The following is a 22747-nucleotide window of genomic DNA, read 5'->3' on the forward strand; positions in this document are numbered from 1 at the left end:
TCAGTGAAATTATGGAGTAACTACTGCATGTGAACATCTATCCGTAGTATTCATGATGTATAATAAAATTGGGCTTGGTTGCCAAAAACTGTCATTGAATGCTTGTAAAAAATTTATAGTTGGTTCAATCAATCGCCACTGATCTGCATTTACGGCTGTCGCCCAGGTGGCAGATTTTCTTATCAGTTATTCACCTAGTATTTTCTTAAATGATGAACTTGAAAAATTACCGAACATCTTGGTAAATTATTCCAATCCCTAATTCTTCTTCTTAAAAACAAATAGTTGCCCAATTTGCCTTTTTGAATTCCACCTTTATCTTAATAATATGATTTTTCCTACTTTTATAAACTTCATTCAAGCTTGTTCGTCTACTAACATCATTTCACGCCATCTCTCCACTGACAACTCAGAACATATCGCTATGTTGAGCTGCTTGTCTCCTTACTCCCAAGTCTTCCAAGCTCAAAATTTGCAACATTTTTGTAATGCTATTTTTTTATTGGAAATCACCCAGAATAAATCATGCTGCTTTACTTTAGATCTTTTTTAGTTCTTTACTATGATCTCCATGAGGTACTTTCACCCCATGAACTCCGTAAAATTCGTCGCCATAAGACCTATCTGTGTCGGTGCGACGTAAAGCCCCTAGCAAAAAAAAAAAAAAACTCCGTAATTGAATAGGGGACTTTTCTTCTTGGTAAAACTTACAACCTGACTTTTCATACCATTTACCACCATGCCATTGTCTGCTGTCCATCTCACAACATTGTTGCAACCTTTTGGCCGGAAGGACTTGGGGAGTGTGTTGCTTGGCTAAGCGGTATGTTTGAAGCTGTCAGTAGAGAGGCGTAAAATGATATTAATATATGAATACGTTTAAGTGGAAGTTATAAAGGTAGGAATGATGATAATATGAAGATAAGGTTGGAATTTAAGCAAACAAATGTGGTCAAATATTCATTTGTAGGAATAGAAACTAGGGATTGGCATAATTTATCAGGAAAACATTTGATAATTTTCCAAGTCCTTTGAATTAATTGAAGAAAAGTGGTTGTAAGCCAGTACATATTAACCCATGAGTGAGTGTTCGAGGCAAATCGGTTTAATCTTAACCTAAACCAATTCAAAAGTTATCATATTGTACTGTAGGTGGTTGCCAATGTTATCTCTGGTTTATCTGTAAAAAAATATGTCATATGCATTTTAATATATACATTTTAATATGAACATGCATTTTAATCAAATTGATCAAAGTTATTACAGGTAATTGTTTAAAATGGGATAAACCTCGAGTGTTCAATATTCAGTGGAATATTACTGTAATTTGAACGTTGTGAATATTTACTTTTATTTAGTTACACTTACCCGGGCATGTGCACATGACTCAGAGGAGTGTTGAAGGCCAGTCTTCTGTGAAAGTTTCCTAGAGCTATGCTGAAGTCCATGTCCCAATATGGTGGGAAATAACAAGAAATGGTGCTTGAGTCATGGGAAGAATGAGAAAAATATACACAGGTTCTTATAATAATTTCATCTAAAACAGGCTTTATTTTCAATATCCTGCAATAGATGATGTTGGAAAGAAACACAATTCTGCAGAATTTCCATCTGTGCAATATATTTTTTCATTTACACTTAAGTCACAATATGTACATAAATCTAAGTGTAGCGACTATTTAACACACTTGTGAGGTGGAATCAGTGCGTTACAATGTCTTGTGTATCCCTCCACAACAATACTAATGATAAGTAAGAACCTAAGGGTGCGACTAGAAATTTGACTAACATGAAAATGGTGGGTAACTCCAGGTAACAAGGAAGGACAAGATGAAAATGTCCACACGCACACACACACTTGTCCTCAATATATCACTCACATCAACAGGACAACGAGTAAAGCTTCTTTCAGTTGATAACTTCTCAATAATTACTTCTTATAAACTAGATAAGATTATTCAAATGGAACATATTTCTTTGTGGGTAATCAATGTTTATACTAACGCAATATAAAAATGTTTTGATTGTTGTTATGGTATGTAAATTACACTACCTTATCTGGTTTTGTACAAAAATACCTGAAATTTGGTCCTACAATTGCTAAATTTTTATGTTATAACTATATTTTATTACAAATTCTATTATGTGAATTATATTCACTGGTTAGAATACCTGTCACTATGAACATGTGATTTTCATTATTAGACCATCAGTAAATAATACAATGATAGCTACGTCACTTCCCAGTTTTGTGGATAGTAATCCGAATTTGGAATCATACGATAGGTGAGGTGAATATGAATGACTGAACAGAAATTAAATAAATAAATTAAAGAGATACCCTGTTGAATATTTGCTGCTGGGCAAGGTAGACCTATCTCCAAGCCCAGTTCAATGCAGACCTTCAAAATATGAGACAGAAGCCTGGAGTGAGGGTAGGTCGGCTCTGTTTTTCGCTCAATAAGTAGTATGCGAAGAGTACTTCCCTATTTTGCATTAAAATAATCAACGTACCGAAAACGATCCACAGTAGGTCTACATACACAATATGGTAAAGCAAAACAAAGCAAAGCAAAGTCACCGCCGTACAGACCATGAAGGCCCTTGAAGGAGTGGAAGGTAAAGGCTTCCACCATTGTTCACCTCGGCACGTGATGGGGTAGAGTGGTTAGCTCTACGCCCGGCCGCCTTTGCCCCAAGGAACTAACCTGGTACTCATTTTTTATGTAGGCTGAGTGAACCTCCGGGCCATATGCACCTCCGGAAGTGGAAATCTCGTTTCTTAAATTTTACGACTTCCTGACGGGGATTCGAACCCACGTCCTTCCGGGGCGAACGGAGCACGCCTTTACCGCCTCGGTCAGGCAGCCCCTACACAATATGGTTCATATGACAAATCAACACTCCAACACATCAAGCTTACCTATTATGTTGAAACCCACCATCTCCTTAGGATAGCATTAACCATAAGTTCTCTACGCCAAAATATTCAATATAATATCCCCTCGTTCTTTTTTAATTTATGTTCGGTTATTCAGAATCAATCTGTACAACTGCTTCTAAATTTTTCAGCTTATTAGCATCACTCTTGAATAACTCTGTTACCCAAAACTCTTAAAACAATGTATACTCTAGTGACTTTTATTACGTCCGCCTCTGTGGTGTAGTGGTTAGCGTGATTAGCTGCCACCCCCGGAGGTCCGGGTTCGATTCCCGGCTCTGCCACGAAAATTTGAAAAGTGGTACGAGGGCTGGAACGGGGTCCACTCAGCCGCTTCCTTCCCTCCTTGTCTATCCCTTCCAATCTTCCCATCCCTCCACAAGGCCCCTGCTCAGCATAGCAGGTGAGGCCGCCTGGGCGAGGTACTGGTCATTCTCCCCAGTTGTATCCCCCGACCAAGAGTCTGAAGCTCCAGGACACTGCCCTTGAGGCGGTAGAGGTGGGATCCTTCGCTGAGTCCGAGGGAAAAGCCGAACCTGGAGGGTAAACAGATGATGATGATGATGATGATGACTTTTATTACTCTCCAATAGTTGTAGAAGCCATAACAACTGATAGGGGATAAATGTCGGTATACTGTAACGATTATTGTTATGGCGATCGTCACGAAGCACACGCTAAGAATGCTTATCACAGTCAATTATCTGTATTTCGCTTTGAGGTCATCTCTTTTAGTTTGGTTGTTCTATTTTACGCTAAAAGATCTTCATTATGCAAAGTAATAACAGATCAAATAGAATATTTCTTAGAATCGAATACAATGCATTAGAGATCTTTCAAGATTCAAAACTTCTGTTCGAAAACACGATACTGCAGTTAGCTATTGAAGCCTTAGCCGCTGATTTAGTCGCTGCAGTAGTCTCTGGAAACCGAATATGAACACTGAAGTGAGAATGGGTGAGAATACGCAAATTTCTCAAGACCTCCAAATTATAACCCCCTGTGGGTGGGGGCGGTAGAATAACACCCACGGTATCCCCTGCCTGTCGTAAGAGGCGACTAAAAGGGGCCCCAGGGGCTCTGAACTTTGGAGAGTGGGTTGGCGACCACGGGGCCCTTAGCTGAGTCCTGGTATTGCTTCCACTTACTTGTGCCAGGCTCCTCACTTTCATCTATCATATCCGACCTTCCTTGGCCAACTCTTGTTCTTTTCCGACCCCGTTGCTATTAGGTTTGCGAGGGCTAGGGGTCTTTCATTTTCACGCTCTTCGTGGCCCTTGTCTTCCTTTGGCCGACACCTTCATTTTTGGAAGTGTCGGATCCCTTCCAATTTTTCTCTCTGATTAGTGTTATATAGAGGATGGTTGCCTAGTTGTACTTCCTCTTAAAACAATCATCACCACCACCTCCCAATTATAGTAAGATGGCCGCGCTTTATTTCCACCCTTGTGAGACTAGCTAATGAACCTGCATTCCACGAAAGATGAAGTTAATACATCGTTTGTGCTAAAAACTTTCTGTGGTGAGCAATAAGCATTGCATATAACTTAAATCATTTTACAGTATAAAGCACCTTATTATATCTCAAGTGGAGTACTGGTTCGTAACTCCCATGCTAATGAAAAAAGCGGGCACGCCCATATAACAATTTTAATGTCCTAGTTTTGAGTTCCGAGTGAGCTTATTATCGTCTTATTCAGTGAATCTGAGAGTCATATCTGTTAAAAGATAACCTCAAAATTTCCTTTTCAAATAGGCCTACCTCATACATGCTGCTTTCTAATTTACTTTCTCCTTCAGTTTAAAATTTCGTTTAATTTATCAAAAGATGAGATATAGGTATTACAACACACTGAATGAACGGAAGTCGTTTTTAATAGTTGATTATTTCATCATTTGTGCTATACATAGACGAAGCAGTAGTTGCAGAGCTCTGCAAACTACGGTACCTCTGACGAATGCTTCAAATTTGTTTCGTCCTGTGTTATCTAAATCGTTTATTTCTACTGTGCCTTTGAAGTACAAACCACTTTAGAAGAAAAAATGATCCCACAATAATACGATTTCCATTTGAAAAATCTTCAATGTATCTGTGCTAATAAAATATAGTTCCCTGATAACAGCACTTCACTGAGCTATAGTTTTTCCCTCTTTGGTAAAGAATACTTCCATATTTTACACTCTGATATGGCGATTCTTATTCGACTCTGTTATAACGATACGATCGCAGCTGTTCAACTCTTCCTCATCGTCTTCATCATCGGCAAACTTAATGTCATCGTTATCTCCATCAAGAATATCACAGTATTCACCTCCATCACTAGGAGATTTCTCAACGCGAGTTTCTTTCTCACCCGGCCGACGATGAACTCTGACGGGAGATTCTTGAATTTTATCTCCCTTATAGCGAGCTTGATCTCTCATGGTGGGAAATTCATGGAGAGGAAGTTGTTCTACTGTTCGAAGACTATCAGATTTCTTCGGCGTGAAAGTATCTTGTAATTCAACACCATTCTGTTTGGTTTCTGGAATCTTGTTCATTTCCTTCGTTGATTTACGCATTTCTTCACTTGATTCCACCTCTTTATTGTCCAGTTCAGTCACAGAACCTTGTTCTGGATTTAAATAAAATGCTGCTCTAGGAATGAATTCCGTGACCTGTTCCATGTCGAGTTCTATACCGTTTTGATCCCGGTCGACCAAGTCCTGTTGAGAATGCAAGTCAGCGAGAGCCAGTGCCTGCTCACTTTCTTCTTCCCAGCATCCAGGCGCGAATGGAGGTATCCAGAGTAAATATGCCGGATCCATACCAAGATAAGATCCAGGAACAGTACCTGCGTTGGTCACATTGTAATCGTAATAGTCCAGTTCCAAGTCATGCTCAGGACCGGGTAAGGAGAACTCGGAACCTGCCAGAAGTCTCTCCATATTTCGTTTGTCTTTGTGCTCTTTTGGGTTGCGACTTAGTATACTGCTCGCTGGCGAACATCGACCCTGAAATCATAACATCATTTATTATGGCATGCATACTGTAGCAAATTCAGTGAATAGTTAACAAAGTGTTTACAGTAACATGTTAATGCTACATTTTGACAATTCAGTAGTTGGATTACATTTTAGCAATCCATTCTCTCAGTTACTTAATGCAGTGTGGAAATCTCGCCGATATCAGAAGGTTTACACTGTACTTCATAATTCACAATCCTCGTCACTAAAACATTATTGTTCATATGAACCTATTTTAAATTGTACAACATTACTTTAGTTAGGATGTTAATAAGAGATAATCATATCCAACTTAAATTCACAAGCTAACAGACCCGTCCATCTTGTGGAATGGGATCATGCAGCTCCGTATCTCCGGCCTGCTATTTGGTTAAAGATTAATTCGATTATTTCACCAACCATGAAGCTTATGTCATTGTATCGAATTTAAATATAGACTATAAAGCACTACCCCATCAAAGACATACGTATATTCAGGGTAACTGTGAATATACCGATTGGGATGCAAAAGGGGCACGTAATATTGTACTGAAATCATTCTTAACACGTTAATTTGGTATAGCTCGTTCATGCAAACAATAATCAAGTAAGTACTCCAGATATGCTAGCCTACTATAACCCAACCGGTTGTCTTTAGTATATCCCCCGAAATCTTATCAATTCGAGCCGCTTTTCTAGTTTTCAACTTTTGTATCTTTACTCTGCACATGGTTATGAGGGCGTTTAGGGGTTGTAGTAAGGATGTAAAGGAGAGGGCATATAAGTCTCTGGTAAGACCCCAGCTAGAGTATGGTTCCAGTGTATGGGACCCTCACCAGGATTACTTGATTCGAGAACTCGAAAATATCCAAAGAAAGCAGCCCGATTTGTTCTGGGTGATTTCCGACAAAAGAGTAGCGTTACAAAAATGTTGCAAAGTTTGGGCTGGGAAGACTTGGAAGAAAGGAGACGAGCAGCTCGACTGAGCGGTATGTTGCGAGCTGTCAGTGGAGAGATGGCGTGGAATGATATTAGTGGACGAATAGGTTTGAGTGGTGTCTTTAGAAGTAGGAAAGATCACAATATGAAGATAAAGTTGGAATTCAAGAGGACAAATCGGGGCAAATATTCGTTTATATGTAGGGGAGTTAGGGATTGGAATAACTTACCAAGGGAGATGTTCAATAAATTTCCAATTTCTTTGCAATCATTTAAGAAAAGTATAGGAAAACAACAGATAGGGAATCTGCCACCTGGGTGAGTGTCCTAAATGCAGATCAGTAGTGACTGATTGAGTTAGCTGCCATGGGGATCCGAACGGAGCAGCAGTACGGGTATTCATTAATACCTTCGCCGGTACGACCAAGCCGACAACAGCTAGTTTCTAGGTAATGTGAAATTAAATTCTTATACTAACTGCAAGCATTCTAGCTCAGAAAAAAATAAGCACTGTATCTCAGGAGATTCTCTGGTAATACAATGACGTAACTAACACCGCCACCCAATTCGGTCGGCTACGCAGCATAGACCACTTACAAAAATGATTCAAAATGTGACGTTACTTGTCGGCCCGATCAGGTCGGCATATGATTTTACGTAGTAATGACCAAGGTGAAATTCGAATGAATTATTTGACATTTTGCAATGTATTTCAGTAGCGAGATGTGACGATGGATGGCGAAGAGACCCGTTCCCTGTGGAGCCAAGTGAGAGCCAGTGTTCTGTGGCCTAAAAAATTCTAGTTGGCGGCTAGTCTTGGCCGGCCAATGGCGCGAAGGATGTCTGTAACCCGCAGGCCGCACTCGTCGGTTTTGGGTGTCCAGCCAATGTTATTACCTCAGATAACGCTCACTTCTGTATTCTCCACAGAATTTATTATCTCGGCTTACCAAAACTAAGTTTTCATTTCAGTCTGAATTTGAACCTTAAATTTTTCATACTGACGCACGGAAAACAAATGACTACGGTACGTGCTGCCGCCACTACCGACATGTGAACAAGTTTTTGATTCCATTCGGGATTTGCAAATAATCTACGTAACATAAAAGAATATGTCCTGACTGACTGACTCACTGATTGACTGACTCACTGACTGACTGACTCATTCATCATCACCGACACAAAACTACTGGACATAAAGAAATGAAATTTTCAGGATTTATTTATATTTGTAGGTGCTCACCAAGGGAGGATTTTTGGATATTCCGTCGCTAAGGAGGATGCATTTTTAAAATGAATGTATCTATATCTCAAAACTTTAAACGTTTACAGATGTAAAAATTGGTATTTAGAATCTCCTTTAAAAATAAAGAAACACGTATTGTTTTGTTTTCGGAAAACCACACTAGGAGGGGTGAAAACGGGGTTGAATGCCTTTAATGAGGATACTTATATCTCATAAAATGAAAATATTACAGACCTGAAAATTAGTATTTGGAAACTCCTTTAAAAATAAAGAAACACGTATTTTTTGTTTTTGGAAAATCCAATTAATGGGGGTTAAACAGGAGTGACAAATGGGGTGATGTTTAGAAAGACTATATGAACAGTATATCTCAGAAAAGTAAAATACTACAGACGTAAAAATTGGTATTTGGAATCTCCTGTAAAAGTAAAGAATCACAGGTGATTTGTTTTCGGAAACTCCACTTAAGGGGAACTAATAAAGGGGTGAAATTGTAAAATGAGCATGTCTACAGTATATTTCAAAAACTTAACATGTTACAGAAGTGAAAAATGGTATTTTTAATCTGTATTTAAAATAAAGAAACATATCTTTTGTTTTCGGAATAACCACTTGGGTGGGGGTGGGGGTGGGGGTAAAATGACTGAAAGTAGGGTTGAATTATTTTTATTAGGATACTGATATCTCAAAAACTGAAGGTGATACAGACGTGAAAATGGATATCGGAATCTCGTTTGAAAATAAAGAAGTACGTGTTTTTTTGTTTTCGGAAATCCACCTAAAGGAGTCAGGGTGGCAGATTTGAAAAATTAGTTGAATTATTTATGAAGCCTCAAAAATGAAAGATGTTGCAGACGTGAAAATTGGTATTTGGAACCTGCTTTAAAAGTAAAGAAACACGTATTCCTTTGATTTCGGAAAATCCAATGAAGGGGGGGGGTGAAAGAATTGAAAAAACCGAATTAATTGTATGAGGATACTAACATCTAATAAAAACAAAAGTTATTACAGACGTGAAAATTGGTATTTGGATCTCCTTTAGAAAAAAAAAAAAAGAAAAAAAACGCATCTTGGGGGAAAAATCATCTTGGGGGCGGGATGAAAGGGGTTGAATTCCTTTTATGAGGACACATATCTCAAAAACTGAAGATGTTACAGACGTGAAAATCAGTATTTGGAATCTCCTTTAAAAATAAATAAATACGCGTTTGTTTTTTCGGAAAATCGACGTAAGGGGTATGGGGTTGAAAATAAGTAAATGAGGAGTTGAAATACGTTTATGAGGATACTTTTATCTTAAAAACTGAAGATGTTTCAGACTTGAAAGTTGGTATTTTGAATTTCCTTTCAAAATAAAGAAACACTTTTTTTTAAATTGAAAAGTCCACTTAAGGCGGGGGAGGGGTGGAAAGAAGTGAAGAAGAAGAAGAAGAAGAAGAAGTTAAATTATTTTCATGAGTATACATTCATCACAAAAACTGAATATTTTACAGACGTACAGACATGAAAACTGGTAACGTTCAAAGTAATGAAACACGTATTTTTTAGTTTTTGGAAAATCCAGTTAAGTGGCTGAAAGGAATTGGGAAAGCGGGAGAATTTTTAAAATGAGTACCGGTATATCTACATTATATGTCTAAAACTTAACATGTTAGGTACAAGAAACTAAGTATTTGAAAAGTCCTTTAAAATACAGGAACATGTACCGTTTTGTTTTCGGAGAAGGCACTTATGGGGGGTGAAAAGAAGTGAAAATAGTTGAATTATTTTTATGAGGATACTTATATCTTAAAAACTGAAATGTTACATACGTGAAAATTGGTATTTGGAATCTCCTTTAAAAATAAAGAAACATGTATTTTTGTTTTCAGAAAATACACTTAAGTGGGGGTGGGGTGGGGGAAGGGGTTGAATTCTTTTTATGGGGATACTTCTGTATATCTCAAAAACTGACGATGTTACAAATGTGGGAATAGGTATTTGGAAAATCCTTTAAAAATAAAGAAACATGTAGGTATTTATTTTTTCGACTTGAGAGAAGACTGTTTCTCACATGAACAGTTCTATGTCGCATGGTCGTCTTAGCTCCAAAGGGTAAAGCCATAAAAATGGTTTACAAAGAATTTCTGGGGTAAATGAAACTCAGTTTATGGATGAGTTTTTATACTTTAGGAATTTTCAGATAATGTCTTAGTACAATGCCGAGGAACGATTACTTTGATCAAATTACGAAATCCACGCGAGCGAAGCCGCGAGTAATAGCTAGTACTGTGTAGAGATGAGAAGAATGCAAGTATGAGGAATGTGGCCTGCAAGCACGAACTTTCTGTTTTGCCCAGACAATTCGGCTCTTATCTGCTATACGAAAACATAGACTCACACCTTGCAGTTTGCTGGATTACAACTGACAAGAGCGAAGAGCTGCCAGTAGAAGACAACATAAAGTCGCCTGGGTAGTAGCGGAGTTGCTATGGTAACCATTGCGTCACTGGCTGTGCTAGTGAAAATCCCTTCACCCCGTGCCTCACCGAGCATGTGCATTATTCTGATCTCCCAACAATAAATACATATAACAAGGAGAAACTTATACAGTATGAACACCCGATATCTTGGTATTAAATCGAATACCCTGGTGACAGTGCCAAATACATTAACGTCATGAATTTGAAAAATATTGTCAGTCATTGTAAGCTTCCTCATTTCTTCCCCTGAACACGTCAACCCCCCCCCCCCCGCCCCCCCCCCCCCTCTCCAGATGTTTCATGACCATCTGTGCCTATGAAGAGGTCGGCAATGTAACTTAAAAGCTTTTCAGACGGTCCAACACTCAAGTTAAATATAAATATACATTATTAAACAAGGACAAAATAAAGAGATCGGCAATCAAACTGTTACAGTGACATGGAGGCCCAACTACACGTCTAGAATTGTGATACGCGAATGACACTTCATCAGCAGCAATGGAATCTATACCTGACCGAATAGTGCCGGGGAAGCCAAACCTCAATGATCGGTATCCATCACCTGCACGATTTGCATACATATTCTAGTGCGTTTCCACATGCCGTCTCGATATCCGTCACTATCTACTCACATATCTACCGACACCCAGGGCTACTCCGAGGCGGACCGGAATTCAGTCCCTGTTTCTCAAACCAAACAACGGAACACCGCAAATGATCTATTATCACTTTCATTGAAAATAAACTTATCAATTATTAAGCACTATCAAATCTAATCCCTAAACCTTTGCCTAAAAGTAAGGATGGTGAACTCAGCATCAAAATATGGACCCATAATCATCTCGTTATCAACATTGGCGTGCAGCAGGTCTACACGCTCGCCAGGTTTACACAATACAACACTAGTAGCTATCAAACCCGACTTTCTTAGTCCCCTTCTCGCCCCATATCCATCCTGTACGTGCCACTGAGGCTGTTTCGACAGTGAAATGGCCGCTAAATCTACTAAATCTTATGGAACACGGACGTTGTAATCTGTGGCTCAGACGGTTGAGCGCTGGCTTCTCTGATTCCAACTTGGCGGGTTCGATCCCGGTTCAGTACAGTGGTATTTCAAATACGATAGCCTTGTATCAGTAGATTTACTTCTTACCGTAAAAGTAATTAGTGAGACGTAAAAGCGATATCATTGTTGTTCCCTCCATGGCACCTCGTGAGATGATATGAACTTCAACAGACACAGAGAAAGTAGTTAGTGAGATGTAAAAGCGATATCATTCTTGTTCCCTCCATGGCACCTCGTGAGATGATATGAACTTCAAGAGACAGAGAGAAAGTAGTTAGTGAGACGTAAAAGCGATATCATTGTTGTTCCCTCCATGGCACCTCGTATGATGATATGAACTTCAACAGACACAGAGGAAGTAGTTAGTAAGACGTAAAAGCGATATCATTGTTGTTCCCTCCATGACACCTCGTGAGATGATATGAACTTCAACAGACACAGAGAAAGTAGTTAGTGAGATGTAAAAGCGATATCATTCTTGTTCCCTCCATGGCACCTCGTGAGATGATATGAACTTCAACAGACACAGAGAAAGTAGTTAGTGAGACGTAAAAGCGATATCATTGTTGTTCTCTCCATGACACCTCGTGTGATGATATGAACTTCAGCAGACACAGAGAAAGTGTCCCTACCTACTATTATCACTGTAGGAAGTCCTTAAGATCGTAACCATTGCGAACAAAAGAAAGAAGGCGCGTTTGTAGCTAGGGTATAGTCATCCACATACTATATGTACTGTACTTAGACACCGGTTTTATGGAAGTTGCCGTCATTTATGACACATCAGTATCAACAGTAACAAGTCTAATTTCAAATGCATGGCTTGTTTCTGCGAGACTAAACCATGTTATGATACATTTGCATTTTTCCCGGGCCTTCCGATTTTTAATATTTTTTAATACAATGTCATCCAGTTCTGAGAATATTATCAATTTTATTAAGATAGTGCTCCAGGGATTCCTCCTGATGGCATTTCTCCAGTGGCTTCCTCAAACATAAGCCCATGATCTGCATTTCAGAGCGAAGATTTTGTTTACAGAGGATACTGGCTTCACGAGAGAAGCTACTGTAAATTTTCATAATACCCAAGTATGGGCCAATGCAAATCCGCATGCAGTGGAAGAGAGATAACACCAGCACAAATTTAGTATCAACGTATGGGCAGGCATTCACGCTGATAGAACGATATGTCCCTACGTTCTACACAACAGACTGAGTTGTCCTCCGTATCGTATCTTCCTTTGGGACCAATTACCTGTGTTGCTGGAGAATGTGCCATTTTTAACCCATTTTCATCGTAGGGTTAGGCAACGCCTAACACGGATCTTCCATGAACGATGTATTGGTTAGGGCGGGCCAATATCTTGGCCTGCCCGTTCGCCTGACCTTAACCTTTCAGATTTTTGGCTTTGGGAACATGTAACTACCATGGTGTATGCGGTCCCCATAAACGATATGGATATACTACAAGAACGCGTATTCAATGCCTGTGATGCAACTCGGCAACAGCCAGGGTGTTCCAACGAATTCGTGGTTCCATACGACGTAGGGTGGAAGGCTGCATTGCACTGGAAGGCGGGACATCGAGCAAATGTTGTCAAAAATAGATCAAAGTTATGGTGATCACTGATGGTAGTGGTAGTGGACAGTAACTCCGAAGATACTGGATTTGCAACCAATGTTTATAGGACCTTCGTTTATTGCGAGCTGCCTCCTCTGTAAATATTGGAATCTTTTTTTCAAGGACAACCTGCATATCAAAATATTCCCGTGACCAACGTCGGTAATCTGATTTTATGGGTGCTGTATTCCTTGACGAGACGTGCTTAAGACCTCTCTACACACAAACTGTAAGCAAACATACTTTCATTAAACATCAACTCTGTCTTTCCGTCTTATATTGTTTCCCTGGAGGTGACCAAGACCGCTAAATATGTTTGTACATATATCCTTGTTCGTGTTGTAATTTTCAACTGTAAATACAATATCAACAAACACTGACTACTTAGGTAAATAGGAAGGGTTAAATAGGCATAAGTATTCGGGCAGCAATGGTACTGATGAAGAAAGCAAAACACATTTGCATGGTCCATGAAATCACCCTTTGACAGCGATGTAAGCAGCCATGTCATATTTTATTTTTGTTTCATTTCTCACAATACATTTCTCGTTTTCAACGACAATATTTACATTTGTAAGGATGATTTATTTGCTGGTATCAAAAGTGATACACCAAAGGAAATCTAAGCTAAACAAACTTAACTTATACAGTACTCGTCTTACTAATAAGAAGTCCTTATACAGTTGTTTAACTCTTGTTTAGTTATACAGTAAATAAACCCTGTATAAGCGTTTTACATTTTTCTTACTAATAAACAAGGTATACGCATTGTATCACTATACAGCACGTATACACTCGTTCCAAGGTGTAGGAATCTCTTCCTGTACTTCACTGACGTATTTCGCACGTTCACCGCCTTTATGATCGCTTCTGCTGGTTATCTATGAGCAAAACTTTCCGGAAAGTCGCACAGTAGCACGACATATCGAAAAGGCAGTGGCAACACTAAGTGAGACAGCTGGAAATTGGCTTATACTGATATCAACATTTCTTCAGCTTGCTTGTGTAATGAACGCAAAAAAAAGTGGAAAGGCTTAAGAAAATATCAATAGCTCCTAACATGGATAGTACGTAAAACGTAAGCAATTGTAATTGCCTTACATTTTAGGAGAAAGGAAAACCTGTTTTGTAGCTAAACGAAAGGTTTGATCAAGAAAAGTTTCTATTAGGCATTTGTACATCATATTTCTGCGTATTCAACTACCGGTACAAAGTATGGAAGTCATATTAGTACGGTTTTCAAGTTATACCATTTTGTATGTCAAGGAATATGTCCCTTTTTATACTCAAATTTGAGAAAGATCTAAGATCTTTGTAGAAGCAGATAATTTATAATAAACTTGCAATTTCAAAAGTCTATTAAGCAGTAACACATTATTACACAAACATACGCCCAACCATCATTTCTTTTATAGTTATTCATTGTCATTCCGTGAGACAGATGGAAATTGACTTATATTGATATCAACATTTCTTTAGCTTGCTTGTGTACCTAATGAACGCCAAAAAAATAAAAAAATAAAAAATGGAAAAGCTAAGAGAAGATCAAAAGCTCCTAACTGGGGTAGTACGGAGAACGTAAGCAATTGTAATTGAATCGGCGAGTTGAAAAGGGTAAACATTCCAAAATCCTTACTTTTCAGGAGAAAGGAAAAACTGTTTTGTAGCTTAAAAGAATGGTTTGATCAAAAATGTTTCTATTAGGCATTTATACATCATATTTCTGCGTATTCAACTACAAAGTATGGAAATCATATTACGTATGGTTTTCAAGTTATGCCATTTTTTATCTCGAGGAATATGTCCCCTTTTATAGGTACTCAAATTTGAGAAAGATCTTTCCAGGGGAAGATAATGTACAATAAACTCGCAATATCAAAAGTCTATTAAGCAGTAACACATTATTACACAAAAATACGCCCAACCATCATTTCTTTTATAGTTATTCACTGTCATTCCGTCTCTTTAAAGTGTTTTACTTTACGAAGATGTCTTGTCTCCATAACCTCTTAATGGTGTATGTCTTCTATGTTGAAGATCATCAACGTTATCGTCCATTCTTTCAATGTGTGTTCAATGTTAAATGGATAAGTCGAATATTTCACCACGATTATATTACTGTAGACAATAAATACCACGAAAATAAACTGCTCACTGGTTTCTTTTTCCGCTACTCACTGCTATACAATGCTTATACAAGGGTCCTGGTCTGTATAAGCAATTCAATGAATAACTATAACAGATGTATACAGGCTAATACACTGTTTATTAGTAACGAATTTCACATAAACGGCATATAAACCTTAAATAATAGTTATACACCGTTTATTTATAAAAGAAAACTTATGGATAAAATAAACTATAACAAAATAAAACAGAACTGACACAAACTAGCAGCTACATAAAAGGATTGCCTAATTTACAATGATATTTACACAGGAAACTAATCAACTACATGTAGTTTTTATATACCGTACACTGCCTTAGCCCAGAAACTGCCCACAGCTATGACGTCACGTGACTCCTTCTCAATGTAAGATACGGGCAAATATAGAAAATCACGTAGATGATTTACATTATGGACCTCTCCGTTCTGACAAAGGGTTTATTCTCCTGGGATTAGATACCCCCTCTTCCCTAGGTTGTCCTTGGTTTCACCGACACCTAATCTCAGTAATTCAGAGATTTGCACATGGGCAATTTCAGGTTGCTTCCGGCTTGTGACTTTTCAGGTGGTTTCATGCATGCTTGCAGATTGTTTGCTCTAGCTTTCTCTGGTGAAATGTGTAGCGCAGATGTTGACAGTAGGACGATTTCTCTGGATTTCAGTCGAGGTCTTGAGGCTTCGTAATTGTGTAAGGATAAGCACTTCGGATTATCAAAAAAATGAGTTTCACTGCTGTGTTTGAGAATTACACGTGAATACAATATGACAACATTTATTGTACAAATATACCATAGAGGGTAAACGTTTTCATACACATGTTATATTTGACTTGGGAATGGCAATGTAAAATGGACACCGTAAAATGTAATAATGAGGTAAAGCGCTAGTGGTTGGTGTTTTTACGAAGAATTTCCAGTTACAGAAGCTTACTTGAGTAAGAAAGCTTATGAATCTAAGGAATGAAGATGCATGAGTTAATGACACAGTATGTGGAAGTTACAGACAAGTGGGCAGGTGTAGCACACAAAGTAATGTGAGTGACTATCGCATTTTTCAATCATGCTGATGATGGTTTGATAGTCTTGTGTTTTTTATTTAGTTAGATTCATAGGTAACCTCACACACTGCAAGGTTGGGCTTCATACTCAGTAACATATTATGACAAAGTGAGAGACGTGCTTATATAAGAGGAATCTGACGGATAGTCATCGTTTACAGAAGAAAGTTGACTGTTGGTGAAGTGGACAGTTTTGGACAATTTTGTTTCCAATAGTTCGTACACAAAGCATAAATATCCGTGAAGAAATAAACAAATATGTTCGAATAATCTAATATTAAAATTCGTTACTGAATAATTTTAAGAATTAATTCAGATCTATGACTCTGCTGACAAGTACTTTTACGTTGTACATGGACTAGTATCAGAGATTCGTATACATGAACGTGTGATAATAAATGTAGCTGCACATCAAGGCCAATAACATTGTCGGTTTAAGCTAGGATTAATATTGTAGACATGATATGGGCTTTTGGGCTTATGCCGCGTCAAGAAAACAAGGTGAGGAACTTTACGTTTCGCAGGGAACTTTGGTCCGCGTCTTCAGAAGAAAATCTCGACTGGTCAGGAGGAAGACTTCTACAACAATGATGGTTTGAATTTAAGAATACTTTACCGCTGGAGCTGTAGTGGTACGCTCATTCTAGACCAGGTGGCTCGCAGTATGCTGGCACAGCGCTCCAAGCGGGAGCTGACGACAACCTTAAGCTCCAATTAAGATGTTAAGATTAATATTAAAAACGTAAAGAGTTTCATCTTGTGACACGGCATAAGCCCAAAAACCCTTGTCATGTCTACAAGTATGGGCCGTGAAAGCATCAATGTTAACATCAGGATTAATATTGCTTATGGCAGAGTGAAGTCTAAAATGCTGAAGATTCGGAAGACTCAAGTTAACCCATTCTCATCTACGATCGTCGTCCGTTTATCATCCTCTTCTTCTACATTATGATTACTTATAACATGGAGACCTTTAAGACGAAGATGGATGCCAAGTGCGCCTACAGGACGTATCCTAGTATCACACTGATTCCATACAAGTTCAAGAGCTTCAAGGAACAAGACGGCTACGCTGAATTATGATACGTGCTCTTCTAATTTGGATGTGTGTTCAGTTTCCAACATATTCTCCTATATTTTTATACAGACAAACACGAAACATGCACAAGCTAACGACACAACAATACCCTCACATTTTTCTATCTTTTCTGGGCTAAAAACTGAAGTATTACGTGTGATTGATGTTGGAAGATGGCACTACTCACTATCAGTGCGAGATTTAACTGCAGACATAACAACACGTTTCTAGCAGTGCAGGTGCGTCCACCGACTACAGATAAGGAGTGGCAGAAAGAACAGACAGAGAAGAAGACAGAATAGGAAGAAGAAGAGTATGCTGAAGCTGAGGTGATGCTGACCTTGAACCTCGTGAAGACGAGACGACTTACATTAGTGAGAGTAGCGAGACTGGGTCCGCGGCTCACAGTGCGGGCACCTCGACTCAGCGGACGTCTTGGGATCCGCCACTCTCTCTCGCTGGCCGCCTCCATCTCCTTGCTGCTGGAACATCATCGCCGAGGACACAGGACCAGATTAGCACAGCAATGAACATCGTTTCTTCAATGGCTGGAGAGGACGAGTACTAAAGGGATCCAATTTAAATAATACAGTTCATAGGATCCTCCCAGTTATCAATAAACCAGTGTTGTCAAATCGGCCATTGATGGCTTTAAGTCTAGTTCTACCAAGAGCCTCTGTCATTAGCTCTTCGTGTCCAGTGCTCGAAAGTCTGTCCTCGCACCCCGTCAGTTGTAAGACGACGGTTAGTGGAGGTTGCCACGGTGTCGACAATGGCTCCGTGTTTCGGTTTCACACACTAAAGAGAATATGTTTCTGCTTTTCATTATTGCAATAATAATAATAATAATAATAATAATAATAATAATAATAATAATAATAATAATATACTGCATGTCTACCCATTTTCCCACCTTTCCTAATACAGGATCTGGGATGAGGTAGGATCAAATTATATGGCATGTTTTTACGGCCGGATACCCTTCCTGACGCCAGTTTCTTTGTAGAAGCTAATGAAATTGAAATGAATGATCGTACATGAAATAGGGTAGGGAGGCGGAGGGTATCGATAGTGCCTACGAATAGGAACTCTCCCGATACTTGCCCGGAAGTGAAAATGCAAACCGCATGAAACAATATTCAGTACAGCCGACGGTGGGGTTCGAATACACTCGCCTCCCAAATGCAGAGTTTGGCTGCATAGCCATAGTTCGTTAATACGCGCCATGACTCCGGTCGGTATGATAATGATGATGATGATGATGATGATGATGATGATGACAATCTTTTTTCTTCTTTAAACAAATCTATTCAGCCTCTAGGGTTGGTTTTTCCCTCGACCTCAGGGAGGGATCCTACCTCTACCGCCTCAAGGGCAATGTCCTGGAGCGTGAGATTTTTGGATCGAGGATACAACTGGGGAAGAAGACCAGTGCCTCACCCAGGCGGCCTCACCTGCAGACCTTGTGGGGAGGGGGATGAGAAGATCGGAAGGGACAGACAAAGAAGAGGGAAGGACGCAGCCGTGGCCTTAAGTTAGGTACTATCCCCTTATTTGCCTAGAGGAGAAGTAGGTAACCACGGAAAAGCACTGCGAGGATGGCTGAGGTGGGGTTCGAACCCCGCTCTACCCAGTTGACCTCCCGAGGCTGAGTGGACCCCGTTCCAGCCCACGTACCACTTTTCGAATTTTGTGGCAAAACCGGAAATCGAACCCGGACCTTCGGGGGAGGCAGCTAATCACACTAACCACTACACCACAGAGGCGGGTAATAATAATAATAATAATAATAATAATAATAGGTTAAAACATATTTTATCTTTGTGTTTCAATGTCATGCACAACAGAAAATATAATTAAGGCCGCGGCTACTTCCTTCCCACTTCTATCCCTTTTCTATCCCCTATCCCATCGTCGCCATGAGACCTATCTGTGTTGGTGCGACGTAAGGCAACTTGTAAATATATTTATTGTACTGAACATTAACTTTTTCTGCTTTTGAAATATGCTTTCTCTAAGTTGAGTTAGTAAGAAATGTAGCTTCTGTGACAGTAATAAATTCCACGCCATTTGACAACAACCAGGACAGCCGTATCCATTATTAACACTCTAGCGTCTCTGAGAAAACTGAACATTTCTCTTGTTCATCAGTCCGTACAGTCTTCAGTTTTGACTCATCATGGTAGAAAAAAGCGAAAATCCTATTTTCATAATAAAGCCGACATTGTTGTAGAACAACAAGAAATCGAGAGAGGAGAGTCGACTGCTAAGTTAGTGGCGGGTAATGGAATGGGAGTATTCTATGAACTATCCGCTGGAGGATTTTATGCGAAACAGTGATAGCAGTGGACCTTCAAAACGTGAAATTTGAAAGAAAAAAAAACCTACATATGAAGAATTAGATGTCGCACTTCTATTACTGTGGTAAAAAGGAAAGAGAGCGGAAAAAGTTTTCATTGCACGTACAATGTGTACAGAGAAAGTCAAGTTATTCAGTTATTCCACGTATTTTCTTTGAATTGCATTTTCGTATAAATACATAATCTTATAAGTACAAGAGTTGACCAGAGTAGGTCGGATAGGATAAATGAAAGTGAGAAGCCCGGTACAAGTAAGTGGAAGCAATACCAGAACTTAGCTAAGGACCCATGGTCACCAAGCCACACTCCCAAGTTAAGACCCCCTTGGGTCTCTTTTAGTCGCCTCTTACGACAGGCTGGGGATAAAGTTGATGCAATTCTACAATAGTCAACTGACATTTTTCCCGTCTTATTAAGATTACCTTATGCTGACTATTATGAAAAACACAAATGGACCCTGAGGCATAGTAATTAATGAGTTTCATTTCACAGTCGTGTCAATTAAAGCACTTATGAATATTTAGACTTCACTTAATAATCCGCAAGCACACCGAGCAATACATTATAACATCTGCAGACGATTCCAATGCTTCATATTAATAATCACCATCGTAAAATATCACGCATATTTTGAAGATGGTATGAATTTAGTAATTTTAAAATCAACATACCTTTTACATTTATTGGTATGATTCATTAATATATACTAATTTATTTCATATAAGATTTAATTACCTCCATTTCTGATTTACGTAAGGCTAATGAAAAAATGAAATGGCGTATGGCTTTTAGTGCCGGGAGTGTCCGAGGAAAAGTTCGGCTCGGCAGATGCAGGTCTTTTGAATTTGACCCCCGTAGGCGACCTGCGCGTCGTGATGAGGATGAAATGATGGTGAAGACGACATATACACCCAGCCCCGTGCCAGCGAAATTAACCAATTAAGGTTAAAATTCCCGACCCTGCCGGGAATCGAAACCGGGACCCTTGTGACCAACAGCCAGCACGCTAACCATTTAGCCATGGAGCCGGACTACGTAAGGCTAATAAATGTTCGTTATACTTACACAAACTTTCTTTGCTTTTAGATACATTCCTTAAGATATATTACATATTGTTTTATACTATTAGAAAGCATATAAAATACAGATTAATGACGCCTTAAATACTCTGAATTGAGCTGAAAATATTTCAAAATGGAATATTCTCAGCTGAATTACTTATGGACATGGGGCATGGTATGATCGTCTTAAATGAAGAAGTTTATTATTTCCAGTTGTTAGATTAATATAGAAGTGTGAAAATGATCGTTACCCGTTGGGAAGACGAGAGCCTTGTGATGATCCTAGGGTGGTGGACCGAGGCAGCGATGCTGGCGATCCTGGTGGCGTACAAGGCAGTGACAAAGTGCTCTGCTTATCTGTCGTTACTGGACTAGAAGCATCTTTCGGCCCACTCTCGATCACCTCGTATTCGCTGTAGAAGAGAAAGAAGTCAGAAATAAAAACCGCTCGCATTGTCATTTTTAAAATCTACATAAGTTTCTTCACAATTCATAGATCACTTTTGTCTATATTACTACTACTACTACTACTACTACTACTACTACTACTACTACTACTACTACTACTACTACTACTACTACTACTACTAATAATAATAATAATAATAATAATAATAATAATAATTCTTGTCCCTTTTCCCAATTAATTTGTGTCGATACTTGAGGCAGATTTGGCTCAGTTTTCCTCCCGGATGCCTTTCCTGTCGCCAAACGTTAAGTGGAAGGGTATATTCACTCTTGCGTGTTTCAGTGGCGGTTGGTAGTGTGACATATTGTATGTAGTTGAAGAGATATATATAACAATGAACACCAAAAGTCAGTCCCCGCGGCAGAGAAATTAACCATACACCGTTAAAATTCCCGGTCCGACCTAGAATCGAAGCCAGGGCACTTTGAACCGAAGTCAAGCACACTGACCATTCGGCCAAGGAGCCAGACAATAATAATAATAATAATAATAATAATAATAATAATAATAATAATAATAATAATAATGGTACTGGTTATACGTCCTCCTAACTATTTTTACCCCTTTCAGAGAAGTACAGGTGCCGGAATTTTGTCCCGCAGGAGTTCTTTACGAGCTGGCAAATCTACCGACACGAGGTTGACGTCTTCGAACACCTACAAATTCCAGCGTACTGACCTGGGATCGAACCCGCTAACTTGGGCTCAAATAGTCGGTGCTTTTCCATCCAAGAAACTCAATTAGGTTCTTTTATTAATAATGTTACGGGGTTACCCGTGGAACGCAGAGGTGAAAGAAGATGCCGGGATGAATGGGTCTAACTACAATGTCAAGAATAGAATTTAAAAATGTAAAGTGAAGGTTATATTTTCAGACACCAAAATTGACATTTTTTTTTTTTACAAGTAGCAGACGTTAAATAAGATTGGTAAAAAGTCCAAAATTCAGAATCATAAACCTTGGGGTTTAGGCCCCTAGCTTTAAATTTCCTGAGCTACCCGCTCAGATTTACAAAGCTCATGAATTTACACAAGGGCAGAAATCCCCCTGATACATGGAGCACTTGCTCCTTAAACTACAATATCAGGCCTCCCAGAGGCACTTTTACAACATTTGAAAAAGAGCTAAAGTGCTCTCAGTTTTCCAAGCCTACTCAAGGCAACATAACATGAAAACTGGCCTTACAAGGCACTATTTACAATTAGACATCTTATTACACAGAGGTATCTAGTACCCAACTTACAGGGCCTTAGTGAAAAAGAACAGGCTAAATAAACGGCCCGAGTACAACTTGA

The 22747-nt window shown here is 39.1% G+C and overlaps 1 protein-coding gene across 1 annotated transcript in view; it reads right to left on the reverse strand.

Annotated features, from left to right (window-relative positions):
- Window positions 1-3730: 3730 nt before the first annotated feature.
- Window positions 3731-22747, reverse strand: part of gogo (golden goal) — a 325542-nt gene continuing 306525 nt past the window's right edge. The window contains exons 11-14 of the mRNA XM_068226859.1: window positions 21235-21396; window positions 17903-18041; window positions 5263-5935; window positions 3731-5226 (exon numbers count right to left, since the gene is read on the reverse strand). Of these exons, the coding sequence (XP_068082960.1) occupies window positions 5117-5226; window positions 5263-5935; window positions 17903-18041; window positions 21235-21396 (1084 nt within the window). The 3' untranslated portion in view covers window positions 3731-5116. The remainder of the gene's footprint in view (window positions 5227-5262; window positions 5936-17902; window positions 18042-21234; window positions 21397-22747) is intronic.

The sequence above is a fragment of the Anabrus simplex genome, chromosome 3 (genome assembly GCF_040414725.1).
Source record: "Anabrus simplex isolate iqAnaSimp1 chromosome 3, ASM4041472v1, whole genome shotgun sequence".
NCBI lineage: Eukaryota > Metazoa > Arthropoda > Insecta > Orthoptera > Tettigoniidae > Anabrus > Anabrus simplex.